Source organism: Scyliorhinus canicula, chromosome 11, assembly GCF_902713615.1.
Source record: "Scyliorhinus canicula chromosome 11, sScyCan1.1, whole genome shotgun sequence".
Classification (NCBI taxonomy): domain Eukaryota; kingdom Metazoa; phylum Chordata; class Chondrichthyes; order Carcharhiniformes; family Scyliorhinidae; genus Scyliorhinus; species Scyliorhinus canicula.
This window is the reverse complement of record NC_052156.1, coordinates 110886611-110909506: the sequence shown is the minus strand read 5'-3', so window position 1 is coordinate 110909506 and position 22896 is coordinate 110886611. Positions and strand designations below refer to the sequence as shown.

General features: G+C 46.0%; 1 protein-coding gene across 1 annotated transcript in view; it reads left to right on the top strand.

Annotated features, from left to right (window-relative positions):
* LOC119973288 (solute carrier organic anion transporter family member 1C1-like) overlaps positions 1-7543 on the top strand; it is a 78029-nt gene extending 70486 nt beyond the window's left edge. Inside the window, exons 12-13 of the mRNA XM_038811078.1 lie at positions 3013-3130; positions 6557-7543. Of these exons, the coding sequence (XP_038667006.1) occupies positions 3013-3130; positions 6557-6761 (323 nt within the window). The 3' untranslated portion in view covers positions 6762-7543. The remainder of the gene's footprint in view (positions 1-3012; positions 3131-6556) is intronic.
* Positions 7544-22896: the final 15353 nt, after the last annotated feature.

Below are 22896 nucleotides of genomic sequence, written 5' to 3'. Positions count from 1 at the left end.
GCTACAACATCTGCCTCTGCACCCTTTTCTAATCCTGGCTGGTCCGACACCCTGAATATGGCCATCCGAGGGCCCAGGTCCAGTTTCACGTGCACGACGTTAGAAATTACCCTAAGAAGTGTAGGCAAAACAACCTCCAAATTCTCAATGAAGCTATTATTCCTAAAATCCCTGAGTACTTCCTCGGGGCTATCGGGAACGGCGCTGTTGCTAGTGCTTTTAATCCTGTCCCCCTGCACAAACTCTCCCCCCTCTGACCCAGCTCCGCACCTTCTCCACATTTGCTGCCCAGTAGTAATACATCAGGTTTCGAAGACCCAAACCCCCTGCCTGCCTTCCCCTCTGTAGTGGCACCTTTATAACTCTGGCCACCTTCCCTCCCCATATGAACAATGCAATCCTTCCCTCAAATCTCTCTGAAAAAACCTTTGGCAGGAAAATCAGCAGGCATTGAAAAATAAATAAAAATCGCGGCAACATGTTCATTTTAACCGCCTGTACCCGACTCGCCAGTGACAGAGCGAGACTGTCCCACCTTGCCAGATCAGCTTTGACTCCCCCCCTCCCACCAAACTAGAAAAGTTGTACATGCGGAGCCCCCCCCAACCCCCCACTCCCAGGCAACCTGCACTCCCAGGTACCTAAAGTGAGTCCCTGCCCTACTGAATGGCAGCATCCCCCCCCCCCCCCCCCACCCCTGCCGAGGTGGGGGGTATCTCGAGCTGATGTTGTTTGTGCGGACACTCACCTTCGGCTCCTTGTATAGTAGCTTTACACAGTTCACAAATCTTGGTCCAATCCCAAACTGCTCCAGAACTGCCATCAAGTACCCGGTCTTCTACCCGGTCGAACACCTTCTCAGCGTCCACTGCCACAACCACCTGTTTCCTTCCCCTCTGCCGGTGCCATAACGACGTTCAATACCCTTCTAATGTTTGAAAAGAGCTGCCTCCCTTTCACGAACCCCGTCTGATCTTCACCTATCACCTTCGGGAGGCACTCCTCCAGCATACCTGCCAGTACCTTCGCCAATACTTTTGCGTTGGTTAAACTATAAATTTAATGCAATATTCACATCTACCTAGTACCTGTTAAACCGCAGCCTGCAGTTACAGGGATAAAGGGTGGGGATTTCCTGTCCCCACCCCGCAGTCTGTTTTCCAGCGGCAGAGACAGCTTGCCATTGAATGCCGCTGAGATCTTCCGGACCCGCCGATGTCTATAGCCATTTGCGTGGTTCGCCTGTCCCACTACCGGGGAACCTGCCGCAGGGTGCCAACTTTCGGCGGGACCAGAAGATCCCGCTGGAGTGAAGGGTCGGAAGATCCCGCGCAAAATCTTTAAAACTCAATCCCCCTGCTCCTTGAATTAATGCCTTGAAGACTCACCAGCTTCTGGAGGCTGAAATGCAAAAACATAAAAAGCAGCCCTCCTTCCCCCTCGGCACTAAATTCACACCTGCACCAGTTTCACCCGCAGCTCTTCGCATTCTGGCCTCACCACACTCTATTCCCATACTCTTCTGTGACATTTTACTGTATTAAAGGAATTATATAAATAAAAGTTGTTTCATAGAATTATACATAGAACATAGAAGCAGGAGGAGGCCATTCAGCCCATCGAGCCTGCTCTACCATTCATTATAATCATGGATGATCATCAAGTTCAATACCCTGTTCCCTCCATACCCCCATATCCATTGATCCCTTTAGCCCCAAGAGCTATATCTTATTCCTTCTTGAAAGTACACAACGTTTTCACCTCAACTACTTTTTGTGACAGTGAATTCCACAGATTCACCATCCTCTGGGTGAAGAAATCTCTCCTCACCTCAGTCCTAAAAGCTTTACCCCTTATCTTCAAACTATTACCCCTAGTTCTGGACTCCCCCACCATCGTGAACATTCTTTCTGAATCAACCCTGTCTAATCCTGTTGGAATTTTGTAGTGTTGCCAATCGGCACCGGAGACGCCAATACTGCTGCTCTTTTTAATGAGCGGAGTACTATCCCACCAGTGTCACCAATACTGTTGCCAAATTAACTAGATATGGCAGTTACTAATGATAATATTGCTTTTCAGAGTCGCCGGGTATCAAATGATACCACCACAAAGCTTTACCGGATATCAATCAAAGGACCAAACAAGAAGTTAGTCAGTTCAAGTTCAAAGGTGGTTTATTTACACACAAGGATTACTTTGACATGAAACACAAAACACTACAAGTTAAACTACACCTAACAACTACAATAACCTATACTTAACTTCAGGGCAACCAGCTCTTTGCAGATGAACAAGGCATTTGTTCGGATCTTGCGTGGCTGGGTAGAAGAAGTTGCTTCGTTTCTGCTGGGCTCCTCCGTCTGGTAGTGAGCGTTGGTCTTGAACTTGTCTTCTGGTCGTAATGCTGCATTTGGGTTGGCATAGGCCGGATCCAAGAGAGACCGAACACATGGTTGTGTCTCTTTTTGGCCCTCTGGGATTTCACACTCTTTGAGGCGGTCCTTAGCTTTGGACCCAATATTCGACAGGCTTCGATCACTGACTTCAATTTTGGCCAATAAAAGGGCGGGTGCCCTGATGGCTGGGCGTGTCCTGAGCAGTCATTGACCTTGGCTGTTTGGGCTTTCTTAGCAAAGGGAGTGGCGCCGGTTAGTATGCATCTGTATCGGTTACCTGAGTACAGTGCTTTTGCTCTGGGGAAATGGGCTATTAGAATGCAAACGAGCAGGGGTTTCATCTCGCTATCTGGGTTGCAAATACACACACAAGCTCTGAGTCTGTCTGAGTCCTGGGTTGGCCATAATTCCCATGGTCCTTTGCAGGTGGCCATCTGAGATGGCTACAGTATGTTTCTATGAGATCCCCTCTCACTCTTCTAAACTCCAATGAATATAATCCTAACCAACTTAGTCTCTCCTCATATGGCAACCCCGCCACCCCAGGAATCAGTCTGTTGTTATTATTGTTCCAAATGTTATCTCTAAAACACTCCTATTCCTTCTGTTCCAGCTGGAATTCCTGCTCCTATTTACTTTGGAGCTTTGATAGACACAACCTGTCTGAAATGGGGAACCAACAGATGTGGGGGGCGAGGGGCCTGCAGGATGTATGACACAGATGCATTCAGGTTTGTTGTTATTTCCAAAAGACTGTGAGGCCTAGTGTGACACAGCAGCCAATCATTGTGCCGATCCTTTTTTAAATACCTTCTTTCACTCGATGTAGACATCTCTGGCAAGGCCAGCATTTATTACCCATCCCTAATTGTCCTGGGAAAGCTGGTGGTGAGCCATTGCCTTAAGTCCATTTGAACTGAACCTAGTAGCCATGCCACGATATTGTCAAACTTCTACAATAGTCACTGTGGTTACAGTTGCTAATGTGATTAAATGGATTCCTGAAGGTTTAATCACATGTTTGCCCCCCCCCCCACCCCCCACCCCCCCACAACCCCAGCATTCCAGTCATTAGTGGCTTAACAAATCCGTCCATGTGACTTACTGCCTTTCAACGCCAATTGGAAATCAAAAATATGCATTGCCGAATTAAATGATGCCTCACTGATCACCAAAAAGCCTTTTTTTTTGCCCAATTATCAATATTTTTATATCTTGTAAAGAGAAATGTTCAAAGAGAATGATAAAAAAATTGACTTTGCAATTTTTCACTCATTTGTCTTCAGGATTGCACAAAGCAGTGGCTTGGGGTTGAACTTCAATTCTTGGAGATCCCAGGCCAAAACAGTGGTTGCCATTTTCACTCTGAAAACAATGCCAATGGAAGAATTTACGTGGGATTATTGGGGGGGGGGGGGGGGGGGGATTTGCTGCCGTGTTTGCCGTGAGCACAAATGCCAGCAAGATATTATTTCCCCATTTTCCCCAACCCCACCAGTGATGCAATGAGGTTTCCACCCAGGAAGGTTGGAAACCTCGTTTCAATACATTTAAATATAACTACTGGGCTCCCCCACTGTAACGAATCCCCCCCCCCCCCCCCCCCCACCCCAACTTTAGGAATTCCCGTCACGTAGGCAAGGTTTGATACTAGTTTTTAAAATCAGGATTCAGGCAAAGGGAAACCACCTGGGGCACACAGGTAAGTGAGGGACATGGCTGAGCAGTACCCAGGCACTGTCCCCTGGCACTCTGATGCTGCCCACGCCATGCCCTGGCAGTGCCAGGGGACACTGCCAAGTTGAAGTGCCAAGGGGCAGTGCCAGGAGACACCTCCTGTGGAGCTCCTTCATGGGTTCACCTTATCCATGGGGGTAGAGGGGGTACTCTGTGTCTGTGGGGGGTGTTGCCCATGTGCTTGTAGGGCAGTCTTTGTGTGCGTGGGGTGGGGGGGTCCTTTTTTTAAATTCAAGAGCGAGGCACCCTTTTCAAAGGGCTCCTCTGTTTCGGGGTTTCCAAGGTTGACCACTTTTCCCGAACCGACTCGCTCCTCCTCGCCAGCTTGTTGGCATGGGCAATACCTCCATTTCCTTTTACAGAAATGCTGATTGTGGAGCTGGTGAGCTGCATGCCTCAGCCAATGCTCTGTTGAGAGTTGGAAAGGCTCCGCCCCTCTATCCAGATAGAATTAGGTGGAGCTAAAGACATCGGCTTGGTAGGGACAGAGCTTTCTTCCACTCCTTACGTGTCCAATGGCACAAACCTGGATGGCTTGGGATTCGCTAAACTGGGAATAACCACTTCCTCAGTCTCAGTGGAACCTGGTATAAAATCAGAGATTGCCAGCCAGGTGAGTGAAGCAGATTCCAGAACAGTATAAGCAGGCCTGACAGGTGTGAGCATTTGCATATCAAAACGCTGCCTGAAGATGAGGTACTTTTCTCTTAAAATAAGTTTTTAGTCACATAAAAATGATTTAGCTGAATGAAGGAGGATGTTGCAGTGATAAGGGGGCGGGGGGGGGGGGGGGGGGCAATGGGAGTGGGGGGGGGGGGAATGATGGGGGAAGGTGGGAGGGGGGAGAGGAATGAAATACCCACTCCACGCCTGGCACTAGAGTTCCATTGTGAGACTGGTGGATTTTATTGGTAAGGTTGCTAAAGTTTCCATAATGACAATCAGATGTTTTTTTTAAATGCTAGCGTGGGGTGTCAAAACTTTTGTATTCATGGTGTCTCCATGGCACATAGAGCTCATAAAATTTAAATACATTTTCCCATTAGCTTGCTTATATCCCAGGTTACTGATGTAACTTGACTGTGATCCCTGTCTCTGAGCTTTCTGATGCTTTTACCTTGTGGAGACAATCCCTTCTGACTTAAATAGTGACCTTTGAACTGTATCGTTTTAACATGCGTGTCACACAGCTGCAGGCAATGAATATCTCCAATAAGAGAGAATCTTACCAACTTCCCTTGACATTCAATGACCTTACCATCACTAAATCCCTCACCATTGATATCCTGGCTGCTACCATTGAGCAGAAACTGTATTAAAACAGCCATATAAATGACGTGGCTACAAATGGCTGGGAATTCTGCAGCAAGTAACTCATCTCCTGACTTCCACAAGCCTGTGTACCATCTACAAGGCACAAATCAGAAGTAATGGTTGCAATTCACTTGCCTGGATGAGTACAACACCAACTGCACACAAGGAGCTCAGCACCATAGAGGTCAAAGCAGCCCACTTGTTTGAGATCCCATCCACCTCCTTAACTGTTCACTCCCTTCACCACTGCCACACAGTGTCAACAGTGTTGGTCATCTCCAGGATGCACGACAGTAACTTGACAAAGTTCCTTCGTCACAACCTTCCAAACCTGCAACATACAGCACCTGGAAGTACAGGGGCAGCAGATATCTGGAAACACCAACATTTGACTTGAAAATATGTCACCATTCCTTCACTGTCACGAATTCAAAATCTTAGAATTCTCTCCCAACAATCTTTATTAGTGTCACAAGTAGGCTTAAATTAACACTGCAATGAAGTTACTGTGAAAATCCCCCAGTCGTCACACTCCGGCGCCTGTTCGGATACACTGAGGGAGAATTCAGAAGGTCCAATCCACCTAACAAGCAAGTATTTTGGGACTTGTGGGAGGAAACCGGATTACCCAGAAGAAACCCACTCAGACACGGGGTGAACGTGCAGACTCCACACAGACAGTGACCCAAGCAGGGAATCGAACCCGGGTTCTTGGCACTGTGAAGCAACAGTGTTCACCACTGTGCTACCGTGCCGCCCTTAACAACACTGTGGGTGTACCGAGACCACAGGGACTGTAAAGGTTCAAGAAGGCAGCTAGCCACCTCTTTTAACCTCTTTCCCACCGAATTCAGATGAACTCTGGTCCGTAAGTGGACAGGCACAAGGATCTCTGATGTTACTCCCAAAGGAGCCTGCTTCTCGCTAAGACATAATCCCATGTGGGAGTACTAATCAACCTCAGTTTGTTATTTGAATAGGATCGCGCTGCCACGCCTCAATTAAAAAAGTCAAATTGATTTATTTCAAGCCGCAAATAAGTAGATGGACAATCGAATTGCGCATTATTTTTAAATGCTCTCTCACATCCTTCCATATATTTGCAGGTATATCTACTTCGGAGTGGCTGCAGGAATTGGAGTAATCTGTTTTGCTCTGTTTATTCCTTTTTACCTGCAAGTGAAGAAACGTTTTCTGTTAAAAGATAAAAAATCATTGGACAATGAATATACAGAAATGGCAATTATGAATCAAGATAATACTCGTACTGGTTGTGACCCTTCGATGAATACCGTAGATCATGATCAGTGATGTTACTGATGAAACAAAGGGAGCATAGAGAGACAGAAAAGGCTTGAGAAATGCTCTTCTACTTAAAGGGTAATATTTACAATATTGCACTCCCAATAAATGATCCCTATTAATGATAGCCAGGCTGGTCTTTAGTTAAACAGTCCTGCTGCGCCAGGCTCTGCATCGAGTGTGTTAACGTGTAACATTTAACCGATACAGTTATTCTGAAGAGTCGTTTATGAGGAAATGTTTCAGCTGTTCTGTAAAATTCTGACTTGAAATTAGTATCCATAAAGCTATATTTGGTAACTTGCCGCCATAGTACATTGGCAAACAGTCTGCCTGACTGGTACAGTGAGTGAACACGCACACTCTGACTGGCTGGCACACTGGATTAGCCCACGCTCTGACGAGCTGGCACACTTGATGAACGTGCCCCCTGTTTGGCTGGCACAGGGAAGTTGCACATCCTCTGACTAGCCGGCCTACTGGATTAACACACCCTCAGATTGGCTGTGGCAAACTGGTTTAACAAGCCTTTTGATAGGCTGGCACACTGGACTAACGCACCCTCTGGTTGGCCGACACACTTGCCTGACAGAATTAGATAATTAAGGTACTTTCTGATTGGCTGTCTTTTCTCCTCAACTCAACCCAGACCAATAGGATAACAAGGGTTGAATTTGTGCTGTGCAATTGACATATTCTTCTGATTTTTTTTTTCTGTCTTTCTTTAAAATAAACAGTACAAAATGTTTGTTAATAAATAGGCCCGATATGCAAGAGGGCAGATTGTGCAATAGTTCCAAAAGTCTCAATTTTGTATGATGGTGTATAACATAACAGGTTAACATCTTAATGTATGGACATGATATAGGAGACAACAGTGAATGGAAAGATAAAGCAAGAGCCACACCAACTAAATTGCTGTAGACATAGAACAGACTGCCTGAGCACACTAAATGCAAAACAGAATTAAATTAATTGGCATGAATGTAGCTATGAGTACTAACCAAAGTTAATTATGTTTAAGGAGGAGGCTTAGCTTCAATGGAATTTGAATCATATAACCACAGCATTTTAAAGGACCAATTACTGCCATGGGTACGGAATCTAGGAAGTCGAAGAAGCTTTCCTAGGGTCAGCAGAAAGTCAACCCCTAAGCAGGTCATGTGAGGGGCTACAGAACCGGAATGAGCTGGTTTGAATCCCTAATTAAACAATGCAAAGAGCACTAATGCTAAAGGCACAGTGGGTTAGTTACTTCTTATCTATAACGACTATTATCATACTTAGGGCGACAGGGTGGCACAGTGGTTAGCGCTGCAGCCTCACAGCTCCAGGGACACAGGTTCGATTGCAGCCTTGGGTGACTGTGTGGAGTTTGCACGTTCTCCCTGTGTCTGTGTGGGTTCCCTCCGGGTACTCCAGTTTCCTCCCAAGGTCCAAAGCTGTGCAGGTTAGGTGGATTGGCCATGATAAAATTGCCCCCTAGTGTCCAAAAGGTCAAGCGGATTTGCAGGGATAGGGCCTGGATAGGGTGATCTTTCAGAGGGTCAGTGCAGACTCAAAGGGCCGAACGGCCTCCTTCTGCACTGTAGGGAATCTATGATCCTTGGGGTAAATTTTCCATTCCCGCTGGCCATGGGAATCGTCACGGGCAGGACGGACAATTTGATGGACCATTTAAAGATTCATTGATCTTGGGTGGGAATTTCCAATCTCAGTGTGGAAAATACCACCCTTAATCTTTGGATTTCTCTATCCCAAAGAGCTGTGGAAGCTCAACCATTCAACGTGTTCAAAACAGAAATCAATAGATTTCTGAATATTAATAACATCAAAGGATATGGGGAAAATGGTGCAGAGGCAGATGATCAGCCATGATCTGTTTGAGTGGCAGAGCAGGCTTGATGGGCTGAATGGCCTACTCCTTATCCTATGTTCCTATGTTTCCTATTACAGTGAGATTCATCTTAGACGAGGGTCAACTGGAGGCTAAGGCCAATAGATGAAAGTTAAGAATACAATAGACAGGATTGAGCCTGAACCTTGCCAGGCAAACTGTTTTTTCCCTCGTATTCCCATGTCCTTTGATGTTATTAATATTCAGAAATCTGACTGGATTAATTCCTGGAGGGTTAATGCTATCTGCCACAAACCACCCGCCCCGAAGCCCCCCCCACTATTGGTCTGTCATCTGGGCACACGGCCTTCCCATGCCAGTTAGGAAGGGAGCAGATATGTTAGGTGAAATGTGCTGGTCCCGTGGAGGTGAGTTTGGAGATGGAGGGGCTGGAAAAGCAACAGGAAACATCATTGGAACAGCTCTCCCCATACTGGTCCCCAAACATTGCACCGCATCCCCCTCCCCCCCTGCCCTGTGTTGGGGGCCTAGCAATTCTACAGATGTGCTCTCTTCCTAGGGGTTCTGTGTGCTGTGGGTGGCTGAATAAACTGGCAGCACCAGGGGGCTGTAATGCACAGAAAGGTCCAGAGACAACAGCAGGTATTTATCTGCAGTGGTCATCCTTCCACCCTGAGGCCTTACACTATACTTTGTCGCCTTTCCGAAAAGGGACACCTTTGCCTGCACCTCCATTTTGAGGCAATCCTTTTTTTTTTAAATAAATTTTAGAGGACCCAATTCATTTTTTCCAATTGTTAGTAAAACAGCAATTTTATTCCCGTCTCCAACATTTTCATGATTAAATAAAGCACATCCGAAACTCTTCTTCCTGTATCCTAATTTGCTCCAAGTCCCATTCCTCCATCACCTCCCCACCTGCTCGCAGACATGTTGTTTCTAAATAAAAAAACAGAAATGTCTCAATTTTGGAATTCTCATCCTTGCTTTCAAATCCATCTATTGCACGTCCTCAGTCTGAGTTTCCTCACCCTTGGTTGTCCTGCCTTCAGCTACTTAGCCCTAAGCTTTAGAACTCATTGGTTATCTTGCGAGGACATTTTGGAGAGGTTAGGTGGGCATCTACTGGAGTTCAGGAGCGGAATTCTCCCCTACCCGGCGGGATGGGGGTTCCTGGCGTAGCGGAGTGGCGGCAACCACTCCGGCGTTGGGCCTCCCCAAAGGTGCGGAATTCTCCGCTCCTTTAGGGGCTAGGCCCGCGCCGCAGTGGCTCCCACTCCGCCGACTGCCTTTGGCGCCACGCCGCCCGGCGTTGGGGCTGGCCGAAAGGCCTTCGCTGGTCACCGTGAGTCCGCGCATGCGCCGGAGCGTCAGCGGCTGCTGACGTCACCACCGGCGCATGTACGGTGGAGGGGGTCTGTTCCGCCTCCGCCATGGTGGAGGCCATGGCGGCGGAAGAAGAGAGTGCCCCCACGGCACAGGCCCGCCCGCCGATTGGTGGGCGCCGATCGCGGGCCAGGCCACCGTGGGGGCACCCCCCGGGGTCCGATCACCCCACCAAGACCCCGGGGGCCCGCTCACGTCGCCTGCTCCCGCCGACACAGAGGTGGTATAAACCACGTCGGCGGGAGAGGCCTGACAGCGGCGGGACTTCGGCCCATCGCGGGCCGGAGAATCGCCGCGGGGGGCCCGCCAACCGGCGGGGCGCGATTCCCACTCCCGCCGATTCCCGGGTGACGGAGAATTCCGGCCACAGCGGGGGCGGGATTTACGCCGGCACCTGGCGATTCCCGACCCTGAGGGGGGTCGGAGAATTCCGCCCCAGAAGAGTGAGAGGTGATCTTATTGAAACATGTCAGATCACGAGGGAACTTGACAGAGTGAATGTTGGCAGGATGTTTCCCCTGGGGGAGATTAGAACTAGGGGGACACAGTTTAAAAATAAATGGTCCCCCCATTTAAGCTGGAGATGAGAAGAAACTTTTTTCTCTCAGATGGGCCCTGAATCTGTAAACCTCTCTTCGCCAGGGAGCAGTGGAGGCCAGGTCAATTAATAATTTTAAGGCAGTGGTGTATATATTCTTGGCTAACAAGTGAGTCAAAGGTTGCCGGGGGTGCACAGAAAGAGTTGAGGTCACAACCAAATCAACCATGAACCTATTGAATGGCAAAATGGGTTTGAGGGGCTGAATGGCCTATCCCTGCTCCTAATTAATTTGTATGTTTGTATCTCCACCCTCTCTACCTTTCTGCCCCTTAAAGTGAATTACCAATGACTCTTTATGTGGCTCAGTGACAGAGTTTGTTTGAAAATGCTTTGTGAAGCACCTTGGGACATTTCACTGCGTTAACAGTTACTAGAAAAATGCAAGCTGTTGTGTTCAAAGAAATTTGATTAGAAATTAACACAATTTTATTTAATGCTCCTATGACCTTTAGCCTTGGTTACTTGCGGCCAGTATACAAAGAACAAAGAAAAGTACAGCACAGGAAAAGGCCCTTCGGCCCTCCAAGCCTGTGCTGACCATGCTGCCCGTCTAAACTAAAATCTTCTGCACTTCCAGGTCCATATCCCTCTATTCTCATCCTATTCATGTATTTGTTAAGATGCCCCTTAAACGTCACTACTGAAGGCTTAAAAATTTTTTTTTAGAGCTTTTATCAATTAAGAGGCAATTTAGCATGGTCAATCCACCTACCCTGCACATCTTTGGGGTGTGGGAGTGAGACCCACGCAAACAGGGGGAGAATGTGCAAACTCCACATGGACAATGACTCAGGCCAGGATTGAACCCGGGTTCTTGACGCTGTGAGGCAGCAGTGCTAACCATTGCACCGTCATACCGCCCATAGTGAACTGAAAATTAATCTTCAATTGCAGGACAATCTTGTGGTCAGGGTGGGTTAGCGGGTAGGCAGGGGTTGATAATCCTAACGCAGGTCCCTAGAATTAATTCCGAAAGGGTTCAACAAAGGTGGACTGCTAATATTTGCGAGAAACAGGAAAATGTAATGACATTTAATATTAATGAAAACACTAGTTTTCACCATAAGAATGCAAAGTGTGCAAAAGGCGGCTGTAAACCCAGAGGTGAGGAGCTGGAAAGAAAGGTGACCCTTGGTATTCAGGAATTTCTTGTTGGGTGTTTCATTCGATCTGGGGCGAAATTCTCCGACCCCCAGCAGGTAGTTGATACAGCAAATATACGTCTGATGCATTCACAAACAGTTGTATCATTCTCTTCACAAATGTGGACACCATGTAGCTGCACAGTTCAACAACATGCTGTAATTTATTCATGCAAGGTGTGCTGATAAGTAGACTATCATCTGTATATAATATGAGTAGATTATCATCATCTGTGCGTGAATGTGCGTAGTGGGTTAGCCCTGATGCCTCACGGCGCCGAGGTTCCAGGTTCGATCCCGGTTCATGGTCACTGTCCGTGTGGACAAACATAAAATTTACAGTGCAGAAGGAGGCCATTCAGCCCATCAAGTCTACACTGGCCTTGAAAGAGCATCCTATCCAAGCCCGCACCTCCACCCTATCTCCGTAACCCAGCAACCCCACCGAACCTTTGGACACTATGGGACAATTCAGCGTGACCAGCCCGCCTAAGCTGCACATCTTTGGGTTGTGGGAGGAAACCAGAGCACCCGGAGGAAACCCACGCAGACACGGGAGAACGTGCAGACCCCGCACAGACAGTACCTCAAGTCAGGAATCTAACCCGGCTCCCTGGTGCTGCGAAGCAACAGTGCTAACCACTGTGCTGCCCTACAGTTCTAGATGTGATCAACTGAAAAATCTAATCTAATTATTTATGAAGTTGCTGGTGTTTCAGCAAATTGGATGAAGTAGTGAATCTCTTCCCACACTGAGAGCAGGTGAATGGCCTCTCCCCAGTGTGAACTCGCTTGAGTCTCAGCAGGGTGGATGAATGAGCAAATTTTTTCCCACACTCTGAGCAGGTGAATGGCCTCGCCCCAGTGTGACTACGCTGATGAACAGTGAGATCGTATGGAGTTTGCACATTCTCCCCGTACTTGCATGAGTTTTGCCCTCACAACTCAAAGATGTGCAGGGTAGGTGGATTTGCCACGCTAAATTGCCCCTTATTTGGAAAAAATGAATTGGGTACTCTGAATTTAAAAATTAAAAAAAATATAATCTGTGTGTGAATATAAAATATGTTTTACTGTTGTAGTTCTAGCATATGACCAGCAGGCGGTGCGAGTATGCAGGCACGTGGCCCGAACGCACTATGTGTTCCGACAATAGGCGTTAATAAGGTGTTAGTAGCAGTCACATATTAGAGTAGCTCTGTGGTATCTCAGTATAAGTTAGTGTTGGACCATTATTTCCAACTATATTAATCTTAGACATCATAGTAATCCTTTAGAGTAGTGTTAGTAATAAATAGTTTTGTTGTAAAACAAAGTCAAATGTCCTTTGTTAACACTACCTCATCAAGATTCAACATCAGCACAATCAAAGAACATTACACAGGGTCGATCAGGATTCCCAACAGCTCTCACCTTCGAGTTTCAGAGGGACGATTATCATTAGCAAGGTACACTTCTCCACACACTTTGGGAGAGATTTTATGACCCTCCCCATCTGTGGGACCCTCAGGTCCCGTCAAAGACAGTCCCCCACTGCAGGTACCCAGCGGTGCAACGGGTGAGCCATGCAAAATGCCTCGGACGTCAACGGGACCAGAAGATCCCATCGGAAAGCAATGGCGAGCAGCCTCCACCAGAAAACACACCTTTGGGGGTGGATGGAAATCCTGGCCTTAATCACTCTTTCTCTATCTCCCTCTCTGGGTCACAACAGTCCTGATGGCGTAGATTTCCAGCATTCCTTTCCAACCAACCCCATTTCATGGCTTGGCCGCTTCGGGGAAAACAACCAACTCTTTTGCACCTCAGAGCTATTCAGATAGCTTTACAGCAGACCCACGGAAGTGAATTGGGAAACTAGGTAGTGAAGAAGCAATGCTGACGGGCGGTGCGGTGGCACAGTAGTTAGCACGAGTACCTCACGGCACCGAGGACCCGATTTCGATCCTGGCCCCGGGTCACTGTCTGTGTGGAGTTTGCCCTCTCCCCCCGTGTCTGCGTGAGTCTCACCCCCACAATCCAAAGATGTGCAGGGTAGGTCGATTGGCCACACTAAATTTCCCCATTAAACGAAAATGAAGAAATGCAGACTAATAGAGAAATATTTAATAACCTGCAGCAAAGATTTATCCCAGTGAGAAAGAAACACTCTTTGAGAATGAGGCATAACCCATGGCTGAATAAGGATATTAAGAGCAGTATCACATTGAAATAAGCACTACAAATCTGCAAAGAATAGTGGTAGGTCAGAATATTGCTCAGATTTCAAGAACCAGAATAGAATTATTTTAAAATATAAATGAGGGAGAAAATAGAATATAAGAGAAAGCTAGCTAGTAACATTAAAGTAGAAAGAAGGTAAGAGTTTCTACAAGTATTTTAAAAAGGAAAAGTCTAGAGTTCTGGGGGAAGTGAGGGCCAGGACTTGGGAGGAGGCCCTGCGGAGGATGAACGTGTCCTCGTTCTGTGTGAGGTTAAGCCTCATCCAATTTAAGGTGGTGTATAGGGCCCACATGACGGTGGCGAGGATGGGCTGGTTCTTTGCAGGCGTGGAGGATAGGTGTGGGCGGTGTAGTGATCTCTGTATGTAGTAATACATGATCAAGTAACATTAAGAAAGTATAGGCAAATGATCACTAGATGGCCACACTACCAAGATCTATAAAAAGGTTTTCCTGCTCTTTCCTCAAGGAGAGTGTGTTTGGCGTGTGGAGAGTACAGAAGGGAGAAAGCTAGAGAGAGAAGTTACAGATCTTTGTATATAGCTTAATCTTATTTAATAGTTTTGATGTGTTGGCTAGCGTAGGCTTGAGAGATGAACAGACACTTCCAACACTGATGAACGTTCAACTCAATTTTATTAACTACTTCTAACTAACTGACACACGATGACTGTGGGTCTAAATAATGCTAACTTGAACTGGAGACCTAAGCCTTGTCCGAACCAGTTGATTCTCTGAGCATGTGTTGTGAGTCCGTGCTAGGCTGAATAAGTTCCTGTTACACTCAGAGGCAGCACCCAGAATGATTGGATTGGATTGGATTGGATTTGTTTATTGTCACGTGTACCGAGGTACAGTGAAAAGTATTTTTCTGCAAGCAGCTCAACAGATCATTCAGTACATTGGAAGAAAGGGAATTGAACAGAATTCAAGAAAGTACATAAGAATACATAATAGGGCTACACAATATATACAATGTAACTACATAAGCATTGGCATTGGATGAAGCAGACAGGGTGTAGTATTAATGAGTGGGAACCGTGGTGCCCTCTGCCTTTATAGTGTGTGTATTCTAACTGGTGATTGGCTGCGGTGTTTGTACATGTTGATTGGTCCCTGTATGTGTCCATCAGTGTGTGTCTGCACCATGATATATTGGTGTATATTATGATAAGTTTAATCTACAATTATTTGTTTATTTACGAGTTCAGTACTGAAATAAAATAACTCACTAGTTTATTTAATATTACTCATTAAATTATTTTGTCATCACTGGAAAACGATATCTATATTTCAACAACTCGGCTAGACAAAAAGTTATATATATATTACAAAATAGTATTATAACAGGCTGTGTGTGGGGTGAGGGGCGCAAATCACATCCATATGTCTTGGGCATGTCCTAAACTGAGAAAGTTCTGGCAGGAGTTCTCGGTTGTTATGTGCAAGATTCTGGGGTGGGGGTGGCCCCGAATCCGGAGGTGCCGATATTCGGGGTGTCATACGATCCGGGAGTCCAGGTGGGGAGAGAGGTCGGAGGTATTGGCCTTTGCCTCTCTGATAACCTGGAGATGGATTTTGCTGTGTTGGCAGAACTAGTAGCCACCAAAGACGGGGGTGTGGGTGAGTGACTTGGCAGAATTTCTGCGGTTGGAGAAGATCAAGTTCGCTTTGGGGTCGGAGGAGGGGTTTACCCGGAGGTGAAAGCTGCTTCGCGACTTCTTCAAGGTGAATCAAAAGGGGGGCAGTGGGGGGGGGGGGGGGGGGGGGGGGGGTTTAGGGGCCTGTTTTCATTGCTGGGGGGGAGGGAGATAAGTGGTGAAAAAGCAAGGGGTGGGGTATGTTGTGGGCCAGTGTTCTTTGTTGCTATGGACTGTTGGGCTATCTGATATTTCTATGTACATACTTGAAAAGCCTTCAATAAAAATATTTCTAATAAAAATGAAAAGAGTAACCGAAGGTCATGTTGGTCCTCTGGAGAGCAAATGTGGGGAATTGATCATGGGAAACAATGAAATGGCAGAGAGGCTTATGTCTGCCTTCACTATAGAATATTTGGGTAATTTTCCAAACATACTTGAAAATCAAACGGTGAACAGGAGGGAGGGATTTAAAACACACACCAACACCAAGAAACTGGTGTTGGGAAAATTAGTGCTGAGAAGTCCTGAGGATGGCCTGTAACTTAAGGTATGAAAAGAAGTGGCCGCAGAGATAGTAGATGCATTGGTTATAAGCTTCCAAAATTCCTTAGACTCTGGTAGGGATTGGAAGATGGTTAATGTAACATTTTTTTTCAAGAAAGGAGGGAGACAGAAAACAGGAAACTACAGGCCAGTTAGCCCAGCATCTGTCATTGGGAAATTGCTAAAATCCATTATTAAGGATACTTAGAAAATCATAATCTGAGCAGGCAGAGTGAGCAAGGTTCTGTGAAAGGGAAATTGTGTTTTACTACTTCATTAGAGATTTGAAGAAGTAACAAGCAAGGTAGATAATGGGGAGCCTGTAAATGCGGTGTGCTTGGATTTCCAGAAGATGGCGGAGAGAAAAACATTTCTCCCCAGCTCCGTTTGTTGGTAAAGCTGAGAATAAAAAAGGGACAGCCACATTGCTAGGTGTTGATTATAGACCTCCAAATAATCAGCAGAAAATTGAGGAGCAAATATGTGAGCAATTCACGGAAGTATGTAAGGTGTGCGGAGATGCTGGACCTAATTCTTGGGAATGAAGGCAGACAGGTGGTTGAGGTGTTGGTGGGACAGCATTTTAATGATAACGTCCACAACATTGTACAATTTAAGCTTATTATAGACAAAGAAATAGACAAGTTGTAAAAAAATGTTTTGGCTTGGGGGAGAGCGGATTTTAGTAAAATAAGGCAGGAACTGGCAAGGTAGACTGAGAAGAGTTACTTTTGGGGAAATCTACAGAAGAACAGTGGGGGGGGGGGTCAAAAAGGAGATGGAGAGTCTACAGACCCAGCATGTTCCGTCTAGGGTAATAGGAAGGAGTAACAAGCCCAGAAAACCATGGATGACCAGAGATATTCAGTATATGATGAGAAGGAAAATAGAGGCTCTTAGCAAATACAAGGGAAGGAAATCAACGGAGGCATTAGTGGAGTACAGAACGTGCAGGATGAACCTTAAGAAAGCAATTTGGAGAGCAAATAGAGGATATGAGAATGCTCTAGCTGGAAAAAGTATGGAAAATCCCAAGATATTCTATAAATATATCAATAGGAAGACGATAACCAGGGAAAGAGTAGGGCCCATTAGGGATCGACAGGACACTCTATGGGTGAAACCAGAGGACTTTGGTAGGGCGTTGAACGAATACTTCACACCTGTCTTCACACAAGGGAATGAGGATATAGCTATGGATCTCAGGGAGAGAGACTATGAGGTTCTTGAGCAAATTGTCATAGGGAGTGACAAGATATTGGAGGTGTTGGCAAGCTCAAAAGTGGACAACTCTCCAGGTCCGGATGAATTGTGTTCCAAGCTGCTGTGGGAGGTGAGGGAGGAGATTGCAGGGGCTCTGACCCAAATTTTAAAATCCTCTTTGGCCATGGGGAAGGTGCCAGAACTGGAAAACACCTAATGTGGTCCCACTATTTAAAAATGGTTGTCGAGATAAGCCAGGGAACTATAGAACAGTGAGTCTCAGGTAGGGAAACTATTGGAGAAAATTCTGAAAGAGAGAATCTGTCTCCACTTGGAGAGACAAAGTTTGATCAAAAATAATCAGCATGGCTTTGGCTGAGGGAGGTCATGACGTACAAATTTGATTTAATTTTTTGAGGAGGTAGTCAGGTGTGCAGATGAGGGTAATGTAGTTGATGTGATTTATATGGATTTCAGCAAAGCCTTGGCAAGGTCCCACATGGAAGACGTATAAAGAAGTCAAATGCATATGGGATATAGGATAATTTGATAAGGTGCTTTCAAAACTGGCTTAGCTGTAGGGGACAGAGGGTGTTGACAGACGGCTGCTATAGTGACTGGAAGTCAGCGTCCAGTGGCATACCAAGGGATATGTGCTTGTTCCCGTATTATTCGTCATTTATATAAACAGTATTGTTGGCTATGTGGGGGGTAGGATCAGTAAGTTTCTGGATGGCACAAAGATTGGCCAGGTGGTTAAGAGTGAGGTTGAGTGCCTTGGATTACAGGAGGATATAGATGGGATGGTCAAATAGGCAGACAAGTGGCAGATGGAATTTAACCCTGAAAAGTGTACGGTGATAAACTTTGGAATGAGACATTTAACAAAGAAGTATTCAATGAATGGCATGACACTGGAAAGTTGCAAAGAACAAAGGGACCTTGGTGTATTTGTCCATAGATCACTAAAGGCGGGAGGGCAGGTTAATAGGGTGGTGAAAAAGGCATATGGGGCATTTGCCTTTTTCAATTGAGGCATAGATTACAAAAGCAGGTCGGCCATGTTGGATGTGTCTAGAATTTTGGTGAGGAAAGATGTGATTGCACTGGAGGGGGTGCAGAGGGGATTCACCAGGATGTTGCCTGGGATGGAACACTTTAGTTATGAAGTGAGATTCAATAGGCTTGGGTTGTTTTCGCTGGAGCAGAGAAGCTGAGGGGAGACATGATTGAGGTGTACAAGATTATGAGGGGTATGGACAGAATGGATAGGGAGCAGCAGTTCCCCTTAGTTAAAGGGTCAGTCACGAGGGGTCACACATTCATTTTTGGGGGGGGGGCGTTTATGGGGGATGTGAGGATAAATGTTTTTACACAGTTGGTGGTGTGGTCTGGAATGCACTCCCTGGAGGGTGGAGGAGGCGGATTGCCTCACATCCTTTAAAAAGTACTTGGATGAGCACTTGGCATGTCATAACATTCAAGACTATGGGTCAAGTGCTGGAAAATGGGATTCAGTAGGCAGGGCAGGCGTTTTTCATATGTCAGTGCAGACTCGATGGGCCGAAGGGCCTGTTATGCACTGTATTTTCTGTGATTCTGTGATGCTATGATACCTCAACTACATTTAGCTGCCTTTGTTCCATTTCCCTCGATTTCTGTGTTTGCTTCATGGCTATCAATTTTCCACCTGAAGAGGCAAGAAATAACCTTTCAGTTCAGGAATGGAACTGGTGCTCACTGTTGTTCCATTGATTAGAAACTTTGGAGCCTATAGCTCTAAAACAGTCCAGGTGAAGGGTGGTTTAGCAACACCAGGGGCATCAATAATTCTGAAGACACACTTGCCAGAGGAGCAGTAATACGCAACTCCATCCACATTTAGGGCAACAAAGTTTGTATCCCAAGACTGTGGTGATATTCCTGTAGATAATATTACATGTACTCAGCAGTGTGACCTCCCACCAGCAGGTGGCTATGTACTCAACATAAGGGTCGTTCCAGAAGAGTCTAATATAACTCTATTATAACTTGGTCTATATCTCATCATTACCTTACCATGTGCACACTAATAAATCCTAGTTCTGGCTAAGTCACCAGCAGTTCTGTAGAATCATTACGAGAAAAGATCACGGAGCACAACAAAGACCAATAGAGTCAAAACAATGACCACTGCTCATTGAATCTGGCAGGAAATCAAAGCATCTAGTGTTAAAGTATCATTAGAACAGAAACTTACCATTAGATCCAGGCTGAACGATGGGGGGAAGATTTACGAGTGATTTATTTTAGTGTCGGATCATGTTCTACAAATGCAAGCTTTTCAAGGATAGCGTAGAAATGTGTTAAACAATTTGCACCAATGGTTGTTCAGTTGCTGATTGAGTTTCCTGATCACAGCATCCATGTGGGAACTTTTATTTTTGATCAGGAATAGTTTAATTTATCGCAAAATTAAAAAAAAACATGCAATTATGTTGCGTTTCATTATATCTCTCAGAAACATGATAGCCTGATTTGCTCATTGTCATAACCCCCACAAAGACCCATGGGGAAACCAGAGTCAATCTCCTGTGGGACTTGTGGAGTACGAGCTTCTCAGGTAGGTGACGGAGGCCACTCAGCTGGAGCCCGTTAAAGACTACACATAAAAGTCAGCCCAACCAGATATTTTGGTTGTCCCAACAAGCACTAGTGTTGCTCGTTCTGGGTGAGTGTGCTTTACACTCAATTGGCTCTGTTTTATTCCTTAGCTCTAGAGTCGCCAGGTATCCTTATGATACCGCCACGAGGTTCAAGTTCAAGTTCAGATCAATGACTCAATACACCAGTTAGTAAGTTCAAAACAAGACACATTTATTATTACACAGTTATTTACTACTCATGCATATTATACTAAGACTAAACTATTCCTACCACTACTAGGCCAATACTTATCTGGAATAAGGGAACTGCCGGATCAGGGAACAATGGCCTCTTGCTCTGTACTGGATCCGCAGGCTTCCAGTTGGTGTGGACTAAAGGGGCCAGGAGTGTCTATTCTCGTACCTTGCGTTGTATGACACTTACTTGTCGGTGTAGCTGTTGGCCAGGCCTCTCCTTCTCACGTTCAAGTTCTTAGAGAGCTGCTGCAAAGGTGTTCTGCTGGGAGGGCCGGCTAAGAGATCGAACTAGTCTTGGGACCTGACTTTTATAGGTCCCAGGGGCTTCGCGCCCTTTTGGGCGGACCCCAATCCTACTGTCCATTGATTGGGTCTCATCCCAATCGATTGGTATGAATCCCCCCAATACTGAGGCTGTCCCTCGATCGCGGGGCGGTTCTTCCTAACTGGTTTGTTTCCTTTTGTTTCACCCCGTTGGCGCCGGGAAGTCTGACCTGCCATAGAATGTCCCAATTGTAGCTAATCGTTGTATCCATTGTTCCCGGGGATTGCTTCATTAATATGTAAACTGCTGGTTTCGGTGCTGTCTGCTTTCTTTGCAGCCAGAATACACATGAACTTCTGCAAACTGCTTGTCTCTTTATAATTGTCCATTTTTCCCTGTAACCTTTGCGTTCTTCCATTTTGTGTGGGGAAGTGGCCAACCCAGGTGGCTACACTAGATTGGGAGAAAGTTAATGTCATGGGCAGAGTTTTGTACATAGTTCAATAAATCCTTGTTCCACTACCATTGACTTCCTCACATTATGAAATGCATTCAATTGTGAGGACCAATTGCATAAAACTTGGCTTGTGTTCTCTTGAACATAGAGGATTGAGGGGTGATCTGATAAGATGGCGGTGTGGGAGCGGTGATATAGTCGCAAATGAGGATACTGCAGATGGTGGTATTCTGCTGCCCTTGAGTAGGTGGTAGAGGTCACGGATTTGGAGGGTACTATTGAAGAAACCTTTAATGCCCATGAGAGGATGCTGCTTCGGTTAGTCTGTGGGGCAGCTCGCCCAGTTTTAGCACAAGCTCCCAGATGTTAGTGAGGAGGATGTTTCAGGGTCGACTGCGCAGGTACGCCTCTGTTGTTTCCAGTGCTTAGGTTGATGCTGGGTCGCACGCCCGGTTTTATATTTCATCAAATTTTCTACAGTGGTTTGAAGCATCTGAGTGGCATGCTAGGCCATTTCAGAGCGCAGTTAACAGTCAAAAGTTATTTCGCTGTGAATCTGGAAGGCCAGACAACATCAGGATGGCAGGTTTCCTGCCCTGTGGGGCTTTAATGAACCAGATTTCTACAACAATCTAACAGGTACATAAGCATTATTAATGAGAATACCATTTTACTCCAGATTTATTAATCGGTTAAACATCCTCAGCTGCTCTAATGGGACTTGAGCTAATGCCTCCAGAATATTAGTCTGGACCTTTGTTTCAGTCGGCCAGTAACATTACCAACACACTCCCTTCCAGGGAAAGTAACAAAATACATTAGAGATGTGAAAAGGGGGGAGGAGAAGAAAATGTGAGTGAACATTGTTACGGAAAGGAAGTGCTTAATGTAAACAGCCCTGATTTCTCCTCTCACCAAACAGTAAACAGAAAGGTGTTTTGATTTTCACCTTCCCTTTCATTGGTATTTTACGAACCCTCAGTTTTGGTGTGATCCAGCTTTTATTAATATCCCCACAGCAAACTCTAAATAGCATAAACTTAAAAGGGTTAGTTTATTTGCGCACATTCAAATGCAAGAGGAGGGTTACAACAAAGCCTCCTTTTCACTCATACAATAAAGGAGGGGAGGGGGGGGGAGAGAGAAAGAAGGGCTAAGGCCACAGAGAAAAAGGATCACCTTTTAACACGAGTCCAGGGTCCAATAGTGTATTCCTTCACAGAGGATGGCAAGTTGAAAACTGATGCCGGAGGATTCACTTTTCCAGTAGAGATGACTTCCACAATGCAAAGAGAAATTAGCCTTGTAGGTAATGACGCAGATGTTCAGAAATTCCAACCTGGACACAATCCCTTTACTGCCCTGTTGCCTGGTAGATGGGAAAGATGGCAGACTGAGCTTTGGAGTTGCACAAGGAAATATAATGGGTTCTACCAGCTGGGGTGGGAGGAGGGGGTGGGGGGGGGGGGGGGGGGGGGGGGGTCATGTCACTTGTCACACTCCTCTCCACTTTGACTTTGACAATGGGCGTATATTCCTTCATCTAGACTCCTTGGGTTGTTAATGTTCTAACCAATAAGAACTTGAAAGGAAGATTGCATGGCTCGTTGTCCTGGCAGCCCAGCAGGCTCTGGAAGGCCAGCCTGGGTTATCAAAAGCAGAGGGTAGTTTTATAGTTTCCTTTCAACTTGGTGTGGTAGCCACCACTGTTGTACTGTGTATACTGCATACGAGGGTATTATGGTAAGGCCCCTGTACTACAGGTACAGGGATAGATCCCTGCCTGCTGGCTCCACCCAGTAGGCGGAGTATAAATGTGTGGGCTCTCCGAGCTGCAGCCATTTTGGTAGCAGCTGTGGGAGGCTCCACATCTCTGCGTAATAAAGCCTTGATTACTCTGTACTCTCATCTTGTCGTAATTGATAGTGCATCAATTTATTAC